This window comes from Pelobates fuscus, chromosome 12 (assembly GCF_036172605.1).
Source record: "Pelobates fuscus isolate aPelFus1 chromosome 12, aPelFus1.pri, whole genome shotgun sequence".
NCBI classification, from domain to species: domain Eukaryota; kingdom Metazoa; phylum Chordata; class Amphibia; order Anura; family Pelobatidae; genus Pelobates; species Pelobates fuscus.
Window position 1 is genome coordinate 3,558,520 of NC_086328.1, and position 20,655 is coordinate 3,579,174.

At 47.4% G+C, this 20,655-nt stretch overlaps 1 protein-coding gene across 1 annotated transcript; it reads right to left on the minus strand.

Annotated features, from left to right (window-relative positions):
* Positions 1-70: 70 nt before the first annotated feature.
* Positions 71-19,636, minus strand: PLLP (plasmolipin). The gene is made up of 4 exons (XM_063438804.1): positions 19,307-19,636; positions 7,120-7,293; positions 2,261-2,383; positions 71-564 (listed from the first exon to the last, which is right to left on the minus strand). Exons 1-4 carry the CDS (start codon positions 19,442-19,444, stop codon positions 463-465), a joined length of 537 nt encoding a protein of 178 aa, XP_063294874.1. The 5' UTR covers positions 19,445-19,636; the 3' UTR covers positions 71-462.
* Between the last annotated feature and the right edge of the window lie 1,019 nt (positions 19,637-20,655).

The following is a 20,655-nucleotide window of genomic DNA, read 5'->3' on the forward strand; positions in this document are numbered from 1 at the left end:
TTTGTACATTTTACTGAAATGGCTTAATCAGAACATGATTAACAAGAATGTTACGAATGAACAAGAAGCATTATATTATTGAAAAATTTATTAAACCGACTTGATTTTCTCAATTCCCATTTCTGCATTTGGCAATGCACTCGTAACACCTGAAGCATAGAGACCCCTTGAGAAATATACATCAGTCCTTCCATGTACAGATAATCTCTGCGTCTTCCAGGGCCCGCGTTAAGCTTCCTTCTTCATGCCGGAGTATTCCTGAACTTTAGGTGCTATCCACATTCTGCTTGTGTCATTATAAATAGAGGTGTATTTACATTTATACATGTAAATATATTTAATAGTGTCTTGTAATCCCGCACAGGTATCCAATTCAGAATCAAAATCAGATCCAATTAATATTCAGTTTGTGGAAGTTTTTAAAAACCGGTAAAAAGTGGTAATGATGAATAAAATCCAGGATCAGGCCTGTGCGGAGGCTGCGTTAGCAGGAGATCCTCTCCACTCCATAAAGCTGAAGAAGGCACTCGCACCATATGAGATCATCACCAAACAGCCAAAGAACTAAAAGAAAGAATAGAAAATAATGTGAGAATATTGCAGTTACAGGGGCAACAGTGCATATACCTGGGATTAGTACGTCCTGGTCAGTGGCGTACACACAACCCATGGGGCCCCGGTGCGAAAACTGACCCATGGCCTCCCCCCGCCCCCCCACACGCTTACTCTGTGCGGGCTGGGGCCGCAAAACATGGCGGCGGGCACCCGGTCGCAGGGCTGCGACCGCGGTATGTACGCCAGTGCATGCAGATACACATACACTTAAAGGACCACTACAGACACCCAGCTCAATGAAGTGGTCTGGGTGCCAGGTCCATCTAGGGTTAACCCTGCAGCTGAAAACATGTTTCAGAGAAACTGCTATGTTTACACTGAGGGTTAATCCAGCCTCTAGTGGCTGTCTCATTGACAGCCGCTAGAGGCGCTTCCGCGATTCTCACTGTGAAAAACGAGTAATGCTTTCCTATGGGCGGTTTGAATGCGCGCGCGGCTCTTGCCATTCGGAGCTGAGAGGCGGATCAGGGCGGATCTCACGAACAGATGCATACACACGAGCTATCAGACACACACATTTACTGACAGACACACACTCAGTGACAGACACTTACTCACCTAACACACACTCACTAACAGACGCACACAAACTAACACACTAAGTAACAGACACACACAGTAACACACTCACTGACACACACACACTCTAACACACACACTCACGTAAAAAAAAAATGAATCCCCCCCAGCCTCCTTACCTGTGGGAGTGCTGAGGGGATTCCCTGGGGTCCAGTGCTGTCACCCGGCGGGCGCGCGAGGGAGAACTCTCCCCTGAGTGCTTCCTCTTCAGCTCCCTCGCGCGCCGCGTACTGATAGTGGAGCCGGAATATGACATCATCTTCCAGGCTCTGGTATCCGTGCGGTGCGCGAGGGAGCTGAGGAGGAAGCACTCAGCCAGGGAGAGTGCTCTCTCGCGCACCCGCCAGCCTGTCCGCCAGGTGACAGCAGGGCCAGCCTCGGGGGGCCCTGAGGTGGCCAGCTCCTGGGCCCCCCAGTAGAAGAGGCTGGCCACAGTGGGTACATACCAGGTCGCAGGGCGGTCGGGCCGGGCCCAGGCGTAGCCGCGACCCCGATATGTACGCCACTGGTCCTGGTTACAGGGCCAACAGTGCATATACCTGGGATCACTACGTCCTGGTTACAGGGCCAACAGTGCATATACCTGGGATCACTACGTCCTGGTTACAGGGCCAACAGTGCATATACCTGGGATCACTACGTCCTGGTTACAGGGCCAACGGTGCATATACCTGGGATCACTACGTCCTGGTTACAGGGCCAACGGTGCATATACCTGGGATCACTACGTCCTGGCTACAGGGCCAACGGTGCATATACCTGGGATCACTACGTCCTGGTTACAGGGCCACACACCATGCCAGCCAGGACTGTCACACACACAGGGCCACTTACCACACACCATGCCAGCCATGACTGTCACACACAGGGCCACCTACCCCCATCCCTACCAATCTGTGTGTGCCCCATCCCTACCAATCTGTGTGTGCCCCACCCTACCAATGTGTGTGTGCCCCATCCCTACCAATGTGTGTGCCCCATCCCTACCAATGTGTGTGTGCCCCATCCCAACCAATGTGTGTGCGCCCCATCCCAACCAATCTAGGGTAGTAATAGTCCCCCTCACCGAGGCAGCAGCTCTCTTATTGTACGGCGAGGTTCCTTTATATGACCATGGGTCCACGGATGCAGCGCAGGTAAAGAACCCAGTGATATACAGCAGTAAGGCTGCCACATTATATATAAACAACTGTATGGGAATAATAGAGAGAGATGTTATACATAGCACTGCCCTATATAAATACTGTATAGATATCATTACATTTAATCAGACCCCTATATAAATACTGTATAGATATCATTACATTTAATCGGGCCCCTATATAAATACTGTATAGATATCATTACATTTAATCGGGCCCCTATATAAATATTGTATAGATATCATTACATTTAATCGGGCCCCTATATAAATACTGTATAGATATCATTACATTTAATCGGGCCCCTATATAAATACTGTATAGATATCATTACATTTAATCTGGCCCCTATATAAATACTGTATATATATCAATACATTTAATCGGACCCCTATATAAATACTGTATAGATATCATTACATTTAATCGGGCCCCTATATAAATACTGTATAGATATCATTACATTTAATCAGACCCCTATATAAATACTGTATAGATATCATTACATTTAATCAGACCCCTATATAAATATTGTATAGATATCATTACATTTAATCAGGCCCCTATATAAATACTGTATAGATATCATTACATTTAATCAGGCCCCTATATAAATACTGTATAGATATCATTACATTTAATCGGGCCCCTATATAAATACTGTATAGATATCATTACATTTAATCAGACCCCTATATAAATACTGTATAGATATCATTACATTTAATCGGGCCCCTATATAAATACTGTATATATATCAATACATTTAATCGGACCCCTATATAAATACTGTATAGATATCATTACATTTAATCGGGCCCCTATATAAATACTGTATAGATATTATTACATTTAATCAGACCCCTATATAAATAGTGTATAGATATCATTACATTTAATCAGACCCCTATATAAATACTGTATAGATATCATTACATTTAATCAGGCCCCTATATAAATACTGTATAGATATCATTACATTTAATCAGACCCCTATATAAATACTGTATAGATATCGTTCTATTTAATCGGGCCCCTATATAAATATTGTATAGATATCATTACATTTAATCGGGCCCCAATATAAATACTGTATAGATATCATTACATTTAATCGGACCCCTATATAAATATTGTATAGATATCATTACATTTAATCGGGCCCCTATATAAATACTGTATAGATATCATTACATTTAATCGGGCCCCTATATAAATATTGTATAGATATCATTACATTTAATCGGGCCCCTATATAAATACTGTATAGATTTCATTACATTTAATCGGGCCCCTATATAAATACTGTATAGATATCGTTCTATTTAATCGGGCCCCTATATAAATATTGTATAGATATCATTACATTTAATCGGACCCCTATATAAATACTGTATAGATATCATTACATTTAATCGGGCCCCTATATAAATATTGTATAGATATCATTACATTTAATCGGACCCCTATATAAATACTGTATAGATATCATTACATTTAATCGGGCCCCTATATAAATACTGTACATGACAGCCGGGGGGAGAGGGGTGGGTGTAACAAGGTTAACTTATAAAAGTGACATTTGCTATTGAAATCTGCACTTTTTGTAAAACTGAAAAAAGAGGCCACACTCTACACTTTAGGGGTCTGTCGTGTCACTTTAACCCCCACATTGCCGCCTATGGAGTAACTGAACAGAAGGGGAGTGCCAGTGGTCTCTCCTGGTAATTGTGGTAATAGTCTAGGGAGAAGCATTACACGTTTGTGGTATTACTTTAAATAAAAAAGCGACCAGGGATCTGTGTGCGGCGTGGCCCCCTCTCACTGGACCACCAGGTATCTGCATGCTCCCTCTCCCCCAGCAAACTTATAAAAGGGAGTAAATGGGATTTATTTTTTGTTTGACATTTTTTTTCCAATTATTAATTTAAACCCATATACAACCACTATATACACCCCCCTCACATACACACAAACATACTGCTCCCCTGCACTAACACACACTGCACCCCCTGAACTAACACACTGCACTAACACACAAACATGCTGCCCCCTGCACTAACACACTACACACACTGCACATACACACAAACATACTGCACCCCCTACACTAACACACAAACATACTGAACCCCCTGCACTAACACACAAACATACTGCACTAACACACAAACATACTGCTCCCCTGCACTAACACACAAACACATTGCACCCCCTGCACTCTCTGTACTAACACACAAACATACTGCTCACGTGCACTAACACACAAACACACTACACACACTGCAACCCCTGCACTAACACACACACACACACACTGCAACCCCTGCACTAACACACAATCATACTGCACCCCCTGCACTAACACACAAACATACTGCTCACGTGCACTAACACACTACACACACTACACACACTGCAACCCCTGCACTAACACACACTACACACACTGCAACCCCTGCACTAACACACAATCATACTGCACCCCCTGCACTAACACACAAACATGCTGCCCCCCCTGCACTAACACACTACACACACTGCACATACACACAAACATACTGCACCCCCTACACTAACACACAAACATACTGAACCCCCTGCACTAACACACAACCATGCTAAACACACTGCACCCCTGCACTAACACACAAACATACTGCACTAACACACAAACACACTGCACCCCCTGCACTAACACACAAACACACTGCACCCCCTGCACTAACACACAAACATACTGCACTAACACACAAACATACTGCTCCCCTGCACTAACACACAAACACACTGCACCCCCTGCACTCTCTGTACTAACACACAAACATACTGCTCACGTGCACTAACACACAAACACACTACACACACTGCAACCCCTGCACTAACACACACACACACTACACACACTGCAACCCCTGCACTAACACACACACACACTACACACACTGCAACCCCTGCACTAACACACACACACACTACACACACTGCAACCCCTGCACTAACACACAATCATACTGCACCCCCTGCACTAACACACAAACATGCTGCCCCCCTGCACTAACATACTACACACACTGCACATACACACAAACATACTGCACCCCCTACACTAACACACAAACATACTGAACCCCCTGCACTAACACACAGCCATGCTAAACACACTGCACCCCTGCACTAACACACAAACATACTGCACTAACACAAACATACTGCTCCCCTGCACTAACACACAAACACACTGCACCCCCTGCACTAACACACAAACATACTGCACTAACACACAAACATACTGCTCCCCTGCACTCTATGTACTAACACACAAACATACTGCTCCCCTGCACTAACACTCAAACACACTACACCTCCTGCACTTACACACAAAGACACTGCACAGACACTATACCCCTTATATACACACTATACCCCCCAGAACTCACATACACATAGTAAACACACTCGGTACCCCCTAAACATACACTGCACTCCCTACAGTCACATACTTTATACCCCTATAAACACACACATTACACCCCCCTGCATGCACACACACTAATTTATATCCCCTATAAATACACATTCTACACTCCCTGTACACACTACACCTATGCATACATTACCGCACCTTTACACATATGCTCTACAGCCCCTATATGCATACACACACTAGAGGCCCTAGATACAAACACACACTACATCTCCTAGGCCCACACACTAAATATGCCCTATAAACACACACACACTCTACAGCCCCTAGCCACGCGTAGTACGCCACAAACAGACCCTTTTACACACACAATACACCACAAACAGTCATTTGGTGGTGGGTGGGGTGAGTGTCAATGGTGGTGACATTACACGTCCCCTTTCTGGGCTCGCCCCTCCTACAGGGCTGCTCTGCCTTTAACTGAATCTTTGTCCCAGTCCTGCTCTGTCTGGGAGTACTGACTATCACTAGGTCTAGGGCAGGAAAAAGGAGGGGGCGTGTACCCAAATTGTAAGAGAGTGACTTCAATAATAAAGTTAAGACTTAGCGTTTAATGCGTCTTTAAGACGATACAGTAACACACAAGGAACAATAATAAAATATGACATCGCAGGGAGACGTCTATATAATTTGGAATCTCTCCCTCCCTGTGGTGTAATACTTTGTTATTATTACTCGTGTGTTACTGTATCTTCTTAAAGACGCATTACACGCTAAGTCTTAACTTTATTATTGAAGTAACCAAGTACGTATCACTCTCTTACTATAAATGCGTTAGTGATAGGAAACCCCTTCTGTCACTTACCGGAGTCCAGCACCGATATGCCTTAGCGGCAGCGCTGGTTCGGGTTGAGACGTCTGCCCAGGAGGGGAGGGGGGGGAGGGAGATAATGCACAAGAGCGGCATTGGCCGGGCTCGTATTAATATTTCCCCCATAGGAAAACCTGTATAATGCTTTCCTACGGGGTTTTACATGACGCTGAATGTCCTCACTCAGAGTTACCTAATGACCCGCATGTCCCTCTAGTCTGGTAGGCAGCCACTAGAGGTGGGGTTAACCTACAAAGGTAATTATTGCAGTTTATTAAAAAAAGGTTCAGGGACCTGGGACACTGCAATGAGCTGGAGAGATCTGGGTGCCTAGTGTCCCTTTAACCCTTTACCTGCTGCTTGCTTGAAGCAAAACTATCGACTATGAGACAGTGTGGTGGGCCAGTGGGAGATAGATGACTTGTTAAGGTGTGATGGTAGCCCAGCGGGTGGCTGCTGGGAGTGATGGGAGCTGGGGTACTTACCACTAAGTTCCAGGGAATGAACGTCATTTTCCTCTGTAGTTGCAGGATGAGCATCACATAGAGGATCAGGGTTACCAACCAGCAGAACACGCCAACAAATAACACGTACTCGTAGGGTGGGATAGAGAAATGGGGGCTGTCTGCCACTAGCGCCCACATCAGGAGCCCCAGGCACTGCAAGAGAGAGGGGGACACAGCGTTAACCCCTTCACTGATACTGTAAGGGAGAGGGGGACACAGCGTTAACCCCTTCACTGATACTGCAAGGGAGAGGGGGACACAGTGTTAACTCCTTCACTGATACTGCAAGGGAGAGGGGGACACAGCGTTAACCCCTTCACTGATACTGCAAGGGAGAGGGGGACACAGCGTTAACCCCTTCACTGATACTGTAAGGGAGAGGGGGACACAGCGTTAACCCCTTCACTGATACTGCAAGGGAGAGGGGGACACAGCGTTAACCCCTTTACTGATACTGTAAGGGAGAGGGGGACACAGTGTTAACTCCTTCACTGATACTGCAAGGGAGAGGGGGACACAGCGTTAACCCGTTTACTGATACTGAAAGGGAGAGGGGGACACAGTGTTAACTCCTTCACTGATACTGCAAGGGAGAGGGGGACACAGCGTTAACCAGTTTACTGATACTGTAAGGGAGAGGGGGACACAGCGTTAACCCCTTCACTGATACTGCAAGGGAGAGGGGGACACAGCGTTAACCCCTTTACTGATACTGTAAGGGAGAGGGGGACACAGTGTTAACTCCTTCACTGATACTGCAAGGGAGAGGGGGACACAGCGTTAACCCCTTCACTGATACTGCAAGGGAGAGGGGGACACAGCGTTAACCCCTTCACTGATACTGCAAGGGAGAGGGGGACACAGCGTTAACCCCTTCACTGATACTGTAAGGGAGAGGGGGACACAGCGTTAACCCCTTCACTGATACTGCAAGGGAGAGGGGGACACAGCGTTAACCCCTTTACTGATACTGTAAGGGAGAGGGGGACACAGTGTTAACTCCTTCACTGATACTGCAAGGGAGAGGGGGACACAGCGTTAACCCGTTTACTGATACTGTAAGGGAGAGGGGGACACAGTGTTAACTCCTTCACTGATACTGCAAGGGAGAGGGGGACACAGCGTTAACTCCTTCACTGATACTGCAAGGGAGAGGGGGACACAGCGTTAACCCCTTCACTGATACTGTAAGGGAGAGGGGGACACAGCGTTAACCCCTTCACTGATACTGCAAGGGAGAGGGGGACACAGCGTTAACCCCTTTACTGATACTGTAAGGGAGAGGGGGACACAGTGTTAACTCCTTCACTGATACTGCAAGGGAGAGGGGGACACAGCGTTAACCCGTTTACTGATACTGTAAGGGAGAGGGGGACACAGTGTTAACTCCTTCACTGATACTGCAAGGGAGAGGGGGACACAGCGTTAACTCCTTCACTGATACTGCAAGGGAGAGGGGGACACAGCGTTAACTCCTTCACTGATACTGCAAGAGAGAGGGGGACACAGAGTTAACCCCTTCACTGATACTGCAAGGGAGAGGGGGACACAGCGTTAACCCCTTCACTGATACTGCAAGGGAGAGGGGGACACCGCGTTAACCCCTTCACTGACACTGCAAGAGAGAGGGGGACACAGAACGTTAACCCCTTTACTGCAAGGCCATGCGGTTTATTTGCTAAATGGTGAATTGCGAATCAATTTCAGGCCGAAGTAGCAAAGGTTAGAGCAGGAGACGTTAATAAAGTCCTCTAGGTTGTTGAATAACCCCTGTAGTACGTTAATTGTGCCAGTTTAGTTCCTGTTATGAGATTATTTATAAAGCTTGTGACTAAATATTTTTTTTACGTTTTCTAATTAAATTTGATGATGTTTACACTTTGTAAAGGGTGGTATAATGCGGATTCTGTGTATTGCCTCCGTTTCATACTCACAGAGGCCTCGTGTGATATAAACGGTGTCTTTCTGCTCCCAGTATACTGGGCCGTCTTGTAAGGTCCCCTCGGAAAGGACTGATGGCAGTGATTGGGATCATATGGTTTTTACCAGCTCGTTTTACAGGTTTTATGGGAAGCCGAGATCGTTCTTTGTTTTTGCTTTGATATCCTAATTACATAGAACAGATGTCATGCAAACAGATTGTTAAAAAACGCCCTTGATGGAGATACATAGCGGAGTGTGTGGGCTCACCTACACTTTTTACATTTAAACCAACACACAGTGTGATATGTGCGTACACAACTTGTGTAATATTTCGTTATGTAAGAGCTATAAACATTCACAATCTAAATATAACCCGGCCATGAAATGCGCGTCTTTAAAATGCGTTTACACGTGCTCAAACTCTCCTCCTGCGTCCGTCACTGTGCAGAATATACGCATTGCCTGCGGAGGTTTATGTAAGAGACCTGCTGGAGGCCACGCTGTGGGGATCCTGGCAGTGTGATTAGTATTACACCCAAATAATGCACATCCCTAAACCAGTCTGTAATCCACAAACTTTCCATTTACTGAGAGCACTGTGGGCAGCCACACTATAGACGAGCAGTGTGGTGCAGTGCCCATGGGTGTCCACGGGGCGGGGGGGGGGGGGTAAGGGGGGGCACTTGCCCCCCCCCCCCCTGGATTTTTCAGCTTGTTCTGCTATTTTTGGTGTGATTTAAAATGAACTGCAATACCGGCGCCGGCCAGTAGGTGGCGCTGTGTATGGAGAGAGACAGGGACAGGAAGCTGCATCTATCCCTGCTTCTCTCTGCTGATTGAAACCGCAGGGGAGCAACACATGCAGCCAGAGACAGCCTACAGATCAGGGGAGTGAGGGTTAAAATAGCCTACAGATCAGGGGAGTGAGGGATGGGGGGGGGGCAGCCTATAGATGAGGCATGTGGGGGGGGCAGCTTATAGGTGAGTCATGTGGGGGGGCAGCCTATAGGTGAGGCATGTGGGGGGCATCTTATAGGTGAGTCATGTGGGGGGGCAGCCTATAGGTGAGGCATGTGGGGGGGGCAGCCTATAGGTGAGGCATGTGGGGGGGGGGGGCAGCCTATAGGTGAGGCATGTGGGGGGGCAGCTTATAGGTGAGGCATGTGGGGGGGCAGCTTATAGGTGAGGCATGGCGGGGGGGCAGCTTATAGGTGAGGCATGGCGGGGGCAGCTTATAGGTGAGGCATGGGGGGGCAGCTTATAGGTGAGGCATGGCGGGGGCAGCTTATAGGTGAGGCATGGGGGGGCAGCTTATAGGTGAGGCATGGCGGGGGCAGCTTATAGGTGAGGCATGGCGGGGGCAGCTTATAGGTGAGGCATGGCGGGGGCAGCTTATAGGTGAGGCATGGCGGGGGCAGCTTATAGGTGAGGCATGGGGAGGGGCAGCTTATAGATTAGGGAAGTGAGGCATGGGGGGGGGTGTGGGTGCAGCCTAAATGAAGAGTCTGCAAGGAGCAGAAAGGGACAGAAGGAGCACAAAGCTAAAGTAGGAGAAGGAGCAGAAAGGAGCAGAAAGGTAAAGGAGCAGAAGGAGCCAAATATAGAAGACCGTGTCAGAAGAAAAAGAAGACTGTCAAATGAAGGAGAGGTAAAGGAGATTGGAGCAGGAAGGACAAATTAAGTGAACCCTCCACTTTATTCTGGACACCACATCATAAGGCTTTGGTACCTGGGCCTGGCAGAGAAACTCTGGACCTTCTCATCTCCCCAGGTAAAAAAAAAATATCAGTGTTAATGTGTTCACTTTTATTTACTGAATGTCAGGAAGCACAGATTGCCGCCCGGTAGGGTGATTGGCTAGAGCGGTCAGCTGGCACTCTAAGCCAATCAGTAGCTCCACATTCATAAAAAAGTAAAAAAAAAAATTATAAACCGGGAACTAGCCATTTGCTTAGAGTGTCAACTCTAGCCAATCAGCGGCATCCATGCCTGACGTCAATCTGCACTTCCTGACACTCCGTTTCAGATGCCGAATTCCACTGAGGGACCTGGAGCAAGCCTTTGGGGTTAAACCATTTGAGAGCGGTTTAACCCCTTAAAGGAAAGAGCACCCAGGGGCTTCCTGGCATCATAGCATTTTCATTTAGATGAAGTTGTTATGGTGACCAGAATGTTCCTTTAATTTGCTTAAAGGAACACTATAGTGTCAGGAATACAAACATGTATTCCTGACACCTTAGTTGTGAAAACACTATTCACCCTGGCTTTATGTGATAATCACTATGCCCCTCCCCTTCATGACACTGTCAAAAAGGGGCCAGGCATAGATGTCATTACAATTATGCCCCCCCCCCCCTGGAAAAATTCCTGCGGACGCCCATGGCAGTGCCCCCTACAGGTGGCAATAGGGAAAGACATTAACTGTGTCATAACGCTGAGCTCGATCTGCGGAGGTATGATCAGTGCCCCCTATGGAGGGGGAGGGGGGCATAGCCAAAAGTGTGTGTGTGTATATATATAATATATATATATATATATATATATATATTGAGTATCTCTATCTAAATATATATATGAAACCAGGGGGCTGCACTCACCTGAACATGCATAAATGGGGTGCTGCTGGGGGCCAATTTATACAATACACAACATCCAGCGCACTCACTCATTCACTAAACAGAAATTGGAAGTTTTAAGGTAAAACTATTATATTCTGTAAAACTTCCAATTGCTGTTTAGTCAATGAGCGAGTGCGCTGTATATTTTGGCCCCAGCAGCACCCTATAATGTATGCATGTTCAGGTGAGTGCAGCCATCTTGGTTTCTTTTATATATTTTGGAGTCCGGGCCAACTCCTTGGCTTTGCCCCTCTCCCTGTCACAGGTGCCTTATTCCAGGACCCTATTTAGCCTTGACTTGCAGAGAGGCCCATGAGGAACCATTTCCCAAGGAAGTGGATTAATCTCATTAAAGCAGGCATTAGGCTGCTAGAGTAGGACCTGCCAAGAATGGGGTACATTGACGTTGTGGCAGGCTTATGCGATATTAGATCATATAATGTAACTAAACCCCCATTATTTTTATTATTATTGCCCAGATTGGGTGTTTTTAAATAAAACTATTACATTCTGTAAAACTTCAAATTGCTGTTTAGTGAATAAGCGAGTGCGCTGGATCTTGTATGTTATATATATCCACCTCCAAGCCCCTGCCTTGCAGTAAATTGAAGACAGGGCCCATGGGACACCATATTCCATCTCCAGCAGTGTCCTCTTGCAAGCTTCAGCTGTCGAATCGATTCTGCATGTTACCAACAATGCACAACCTGCATACGCTGCATACCCTGCATACGCTGCACACACTGCATCGAATACACACACTGCACAACCTGCATCCGCTACACAACCTGCATCCACTGCACAACCTACATCCTCAACCTGCATCCGCTACACACACTGCATCCATTGTACAACCTGCATCCAATACACACTGCATCCACTGCACAACCTGCATCCGCTACACACACTGCATCCACTGCACAACCTGCATCCATTGCACAACCTGCATCCGCTACACACACTGCATCCATTGCACAACCTGCATCCGCTACACACACTGCATCTGCTGCACAACCTGCATCCAATACACACTGCATCCGCTACACAACCTGCATCCATTGCACAACCTGCATCCAATACACACACTGCATCCACTGCACAACCTGCATCCAATACACACTGCATCCATTGCACACCCTGCATCCAATACACACACTGCATCCACTGCACAACCTGCATCCAATACACACACTGCATCCACTGCTCAACCTGCATCCGCTACACAACCTGCATCCATTGCACAACCTACATCCTTAACCTGCATCCGCTACTGTAACGGATCGCCTGGTACCCCGACTGAGTACCTCCGTTAATGGATGCTCCTAGCGCTTCCTGAGGACTCCAAGCACTCTGGCAGACACCACAATCACCGAACCGATGCAGCATATGAATCTTCTCAAGCATAGGAATGCTGTAGACCGTTGAATAGGAACCATACGAATAGGCTTACACTCCTAGCAGTCAACTGGAACAGCATGCAATAAATCCTTCCCCCAATAATGAGACGACACTTCACTTTGAGGGTAAAACCGGAACTCTGGACTGGCTCATCCAGCCTGGCTTTTATTACACTTGTACACTTACAGGCCACACCCAGGGGGAGGCATAAAATAACCAATCACATACATGGTTCAACCCACACATCCCCTCCCCTCAGATAACAGTAAACCCAATTATACGGTACACATTTTTAGCCAAGTTCTGGATGTACCCCAAAAACAAGCCCTTATTCAGGGGGACAACATATCCGAAAATCAGTTCATTCGGATAAACGGTTCGGGAGATATGGGGTTCCAAAGATTTGACCGACCGCATGGGTAAAGTATCCGAAAACAGTTCCATGCATTTTGGCCCTGCGGTCGGTCACAGACAAGGGAATGAAAACAGACGAATTGCCTGGGTTATGGAGCCTAAGGGGAATTCGAATGAATCCCTTAGTTCGTGGGGTTCTTTCTACCGAACGGCGGGCCGTTCGGTAGTTTCCATACGAACTTCTGGAAGTATGGAGGTCTCAGCGGTGTTTGCCTAGTCGAGTGTCCAATTTTAGTTCCAGACACTCGACGGCAAAACACCGCTGTTCGGGAGTTTAAGATGGCCGCCGCCACATGTTCGTTTCCCGAATGGCGGCCACCCAGAGGACAAAGAATACATTACACTGATTGTTGCAACCGGTAATTGGAGGCACACTTATTCCTGGGTGGTCTGGTTGTTCGGTAGTTTCACTCCATATAATGAATACCGAACAATCAGGTGAATGCTGCATACATATCCCAGGATAACTCAACATATAAATACATACATGATATTAAAGGATTAAAGGTAGCATTACTGTAATATGCTCCACAGTCCAAAAGTCCCAATATGTCCACAGATGATTTTAAAAGGGCCAGCAGCAGCAATATAAAGTACAACATGCCCAAATATAGTTCTTTAAACGTACCAATTTTCCAGGGGCCATAGTCAGCAGGTAGGAGGCAGGCAGCCAGGCCCCTCCAATGCCCAGTGGCGAGGCGGGTTCCGCCACAGCTACACACACTGCATCCATTGTACAACCTGCATCCAATACACACTGCATCCACTGCACAACCTGCATCCACTGCACAACCTGCATCCGCTACACACACTGCATCTGCTGCACAACCTGCATCCAATACACACTGCATCCGCTACACAACCTGCATCCATTGCACAACCTGCATCCAATACACACACTGCATCCACTGCACAACCTGCATCCAATACACACACTGCATCTGCTGCACAACCTGCATCCAATACACACTGCATCCGCTACACAACCTGCATCCATTGCACAACCTGCATCCAATACACACACTGCATCCATTGCACACCCTGCATCCATTGCACACCCTGCATCCGCTGCACACACTGCATCCATTGCACAACCTGCATCCAATACACACACTGCATCCACTGCACAACCTGCATCCAATACACACTGCATCCACTGCTCAACCTGCATCCGCTACACAACCTGCATCTGCTACACACACTACGTCCAATACACACTGCATCCATTGCACAACCTGCATCCACTGCACAACCTGCATCCACTGAACACACTCTGCATCCGCTACACAACCTGCATACACTGCACAACCTGCATCTTCAGCCTGCATGCGCTACGCACACTGCATCCATTGCTCAACCGGCATCCAATACACACACTGCATCCATTTCACAACCTGCATCCAATACACACACTGCATCCGCTGCACAACCTGCATCCAATACACACACTGCATCCATTGCACAACCTGCACCCACTGCACAACCTACATCCTCAACCTGCATCCGCTACACAAACTGCATCCATTGTACAACCTGCATCCAATACACACACTGCATCCACTGCACAACCTGCATCCGCTACACACACTGCATCCACTGCACAACCTGCATCCACTGCACAACCTGCATCCATTGCACAACCTGCATCCGCTACACACACTGCATCTGCTGCACAACCTGCATCCGCTACACACTGCATCCGCTACACACTGCATCCGCTACACAACCTGCATCCACTGCACAACCTGCATCCAATACACACTGCTTCCACTGCACAACCTGCTTTCAATACACACACTGCATCCATTGCACAACCTGCATCCAATACACACACTGCGTCCAATACACACTGCATCCGCTGCACACCCTGCATCCGCTACACACACTGCATCCACTACACACACTGCATCCATTGCACAACCTGCATCCACTACACACACTGCATCCGCTGCACACCCTGCATCCGCTACACACCCTGCATCCGCTGCACACCCTGCATCCACTACACACACTGCATCCATTGCACAACCTGCATCCACTGCACACACTGCACAACCTGCATCCTCAACCTGCATCCGCTACACACCCTGCATCCACTACGCACACTGCATCCATTTCACAACCTGCATCCAATACACACACTGCATCCGCTGCACAACCTGCATTCTCAACCTGCATCCGCTGCACGACCTGCATCCGCTACACACACTGCATCCACTGCACAACCTGCATCCGCTACACACACTGCATCCACTGCACAACCTGCATCCGCTACACACACTGCATCTACTGCATACACTGCACAACCTGCATTCTCAACCTGCATCCGCTACACACACTGCATCCACTGCACAACCTGCATCTAATACACACACTGCATACACTGCACACCCTGCATCCGCTACACACACTGCACAACCTGCATAGCTGCAGTTATAATACAGTGTGTGTGGGGAGACAGAAACATTCTTACAAGCCATAGGCATGGTGGCACCATAACCACTACATGGGTTTGCAGTTGTGGGCTTAGTGTTCTACGTGCAGACCGCCCGCTGTTATCTTTGTATAGTTGGCGATGTACAGGCTGTAAATGCTGTGATAGCCGGACACCGCGCTGGATTTGTAATAATCTCATTGTGACAGCGGACGCTTGGTTTAATCCCGGTGGATTTTGCTCCGTTCATGTTTTTTATTAATGCTTTGTTGCCGTGGCAGGAGTGTAATGTTTGGTGTATAATTGATGGGTGTTTTCCTGGCACCTGTGAACTCTACATGAGTTTTGGTAAGGGAACCTGTTAGACGGGCCTGTCCGCTGTTACAGGACGCCTTATTAAGAGACTCTGCCACCCTAAACGCTATTTAAAAACATTATTTTTCCTACACGTGAGAATTCTTGCCAGTTCCACTTTCTTTGTCAATAATATTTTTCCCAGAATCCTCCCCTTTCCATCCAGCGCTTCCTCCATAGCCTCGCGAAATTCTGAGCGCCACGCATGCTCTAGTCTGGGCATTCGCGGGAATTTGATGGCGGCGGTGAGGACTTGCCAGAACAGTGAAGATGGCGGTGCGCAGGAAACAGATTTCTCGATGTCACCATGAATCTGGTAACTTCAAATCGTGTTAAATAATTTGTTTCTTCCAGCCGAACAAAGTGATTATAACAGGAGAACAACAGCTGTGACTCTCCCCATGATTGGGCGGGGATAAGCAATACGATAAGAAATGGGACGATAAGCTGCACGATAAGAAATGGGACGATAAACTGCACGATAAGAAATGGGACGATAAGCTGCACGATAACAAATGGGACGATAAGCTGCACGATAAGAAATGGGACGATAAACTGCACGATAAGAAATGGGACGATACGCTGCACGATAAGAAATGGAATGATAAGCTGCACAATAAGAAATGGGACGTTAAGCTGCACGATAAGAAATGGAACGATAAGCTGCACGATAAGAAAAGGGACGATAAGCTGCACGATAAGAAAAGGGACGATAAGCTGCACGATAAGAAAAGGGACGATAAGCTGCACGATAAGAAAAGGGACGATAAGCTGCACGATAAAAAAAGGGACGATAAGCTGCACGATAAGAAAAGGGACGATAAGCTGCACGACAAGAAATGGGACGATAAGCTGCACGATAAGAAATGGGACGATAAGAAATGGAACGATCAGCTGCACGATAAGAAATGGAACGATAAGCTACACGATAAGAAATGGAACGATAAGCTACACGATAAGAATTGAAATGATAAGCTACACGATAAGAATTGAAATGATAAGCTGTAAGATAAGAAATGGGACGATAAGCTACACGATAAGAATTAAAATGATAAGCTGTAAGATAAGAAATGGGACGATAAGAAATCGAACGATAAGCTGTATAAATAGTAATGGTCTATGCAGTCTGATTTTGTATTTAATCAATTCCTAAATCTCACACACGTCAGACACCCTCTATGTAGTGTGTGTTAAGCTCAGTTTATAAAATATCAACTGACTCCTCAATGCTGTCTACATGTATCCCTCCTGCCCTGCTGATCCCCAGCACAATGCTCGCTCCCAGGGGACTGAACTCGGTAACAAAGACTGGGATTTTGTTGTTTAATCTTAATCAGCATCTCCATAACAACAGCGACCCTAAGGGAGAATCCTGTAACACTGTGACTGTGCCTGATCCTACCCATTCTGTAACACGGAGACTGTGCCCAATCCTGCCCATCCTGTAACACTGTGACTGTGCCCAATCCTGCCCATCCTGTAACACTGTGACTGTGCCCGATCCTACCCATCCTGTAACACTGTGACTGTGCCCGATCCTACCCATCCTGTAACACTGTGACTGTGCCAGATCCTACCCATCCTGTAACACTGTGACTGTGCCCGATCCTACCCATCCTGTAACACTGTGGCTGTGCCCGATCCTACCCATCCTTTAACACTGTGACTGTGCCCAATTCTGCCCATCCTTTAACACTGTGACTGTGCCCAATTCTGCCCATCCTGTAACACAGTAACTGTGCCCGATCCTGCCCATCCTGTAACACGGTGACTGTGCCCGATCCTGCCCATCCTGTAACACAGTGACTGTGCCCGATCCTACCCATCCTGTAACACTGTGACTGTGCCCGATCCTACCCATCCTGTAACACTGTGACTGTGCCCAATTCTGCCCATCCTGTAACACTGTGACTGTGCCCAATTCTGCCCATCCTGTAACACTGTGACTGTGCCCAATTCTGCCCATCCTGAAACAATGTGACTGTGCCCAATTCTGCCCATCCTGTAACACTGTGACTGTGCCCAATTCTGCCCATCCTGTAACGCGGTGACTGTGCCCAATTCTGCCCATCCTGTAACGCGGTGACTGTGCCCGATCCTACCCATCCTGTAACACGGTGACTGTGCCCGATCCTACCCATCCTGTAAAAAGATGACTGTGCCAATTCTGCCCATTCTGTAATAACGCGGTGACTGTGCACGATTCTGCTCATCCTATAACATGGTGACTGTGGACGATTCTGCCCACCCAGATATCCTGTAACACTGTGACTGTTGGCATTCCCAGGGTTAAAACATTCTTCTTGTATTTACAATGTTATGCAATTCATACCATCCTGGCAGTCACTGTGCTGGTATTCTCAGGGTTAATATATATTGACACTGTCCTTGCAGTCACAGGGTTAACACACAGTGGGCATTGCCGTCACTCTAGGGGTTAACATACAGTGGGCATCGCCGTCACTCTGGGGGTTAACTCACAGTGGGCATTGCCGTCACTCTAGGGGTTAACATACAGTGGGCATCGCCGTCACTCTAGGGGTTAACATACAGTGGGCATCGCCGTCACTCTAGGGGTTAACATACAGTGGGCATCGCCGTCACTCTGGGGGTTAACTCACAGTGGGCACTGCCGTCACTCTAGGGGTTAACATACAGTGGGCATCGCCGTCACTCTGGGGGTTAACTCACAGTGGGCATTGCCGTCACTCTAGGGGTTAACATACAGTGGGCATCGCCGTCACTCTAGGGGTTAACATACAGTGGGCATCGCCGTCCCTCTAGGGGTTAACATACAGTGGGCATCGCCGTCACTCTAGGGGTTAACATACAGTGGGCATCGCCGTCACTCTGGGGGTTAACTCACAGTGGGCATTGCCGTCACTCTAGGGGTTAACATACAGTGGGCATCGCCGTCACTCTAGGCGTTAACTCACAGTGGGCACTGCAGGCAGTCTTAGGGTTAACACACAGTGGACACTGTTTGCAGGTTTGCCCTGGTGTGGATGGCAGGGTGGGTACTCACGATTTCTACAAGCATTAAGATTCCTGGGATGGACCTCAGGAAGGCAAGGTCGGGGTTTAAGAAGCCCATTATGCCGTTTGATCCGGACGCCTCGGGAGTGCTGGTCTGGGTGCTGACTTTGGATGGAAATTCAGCCATGGTGAGGTGTAATTGGGATCCACTTGAGAACCAGTTTTTCAGGTCTATCCAGGTGACAGGAGGGAGGCTGTCTGCTGCTCGTTAAAGAACAATAGTACGGGGATTAATTTGGAAGTCAGTTCGGACTTGTGTGTGTCATGTCTCTCCACCAACGCCCCGTGATTCCCAGCGAGGTGCAGGGAGGCGTGTACCAACAGGTTAATCAGTAACTGGATCCCCTCATCCACCGGGCAAAGTCTGCCGTATCCTGACAGTGCCAATGCGTGTAGTACTCTGTGTTAACTCTTTCAACCCTCCTCCGATAATATCTGTATTCTCTCGTACAACGTCCGGCTCCCTGCCTGTCGCTGTTTGTGGAGAGTAACTATGCACACAGGACAATAGCCTACTACGATGTGAATAGCGAGTTACATTCCTCTAAATAAACACAATAAAAGGTTGTTACACATATAAAGGTTTGACTGAGAAAGGACAGCTAGCCTTACTGGGGCAGATAATAGTCTCTGTGCTGGCAGAGTGGAAATCAGCAGTTTAGAGCCATATAGGACCAGTGGACAGTCCGCCATGTTGAGAGTAACTGGAGTTCTTTGTCAAATAATTGGCAAATTTGTTGCTGCGCTACTGTCTGTGTGTTTCCAACTCCTGAGATCCATTGTAGGTTTATCAATCACACGCACATGTACAGCGCTGCATGGAGTTTCCCAGTTTGGCAAACCTGCATTCATTTATAGATTCCTGCAGAGAGAGTCTCTGTTCTGATTGGCTCTTTAGGGCTGATAATGTGCGTTTGGGGTTTTAGCTATATTTACGAAGCTAGAGGCATTTTCTTAATTAAAAATGAATACTTTTATTGATTTCATTTCAAGTGAAATTCATAATCGCTAATAAATATACAATATGTAACTTGTTACGATTGCCTCCGGTCTAGCAGGAGGTTGGATCGCTTGGATGTCCTGGTTCCCGAAGTCAGAGAGGCGAACGATGCTCCAGTCGGTAGAAACCTGCAAGTGTAGAATCTCCCACTAGCTATAGCAAAGCTAGGATTCCCGGATCCCTACAACACGAGTCGAGGCTGCGAGTTGAGGGTAAAACGAACTGACTTTACTGGCACGTAAACATGGCAATTTATGCAAGTCCCCAGGTCCAAGGACAGCCGCCTGTGGACCTGGTGGGTTACAGGTACAATGCAACAAGTCAACCAATCATAAGAC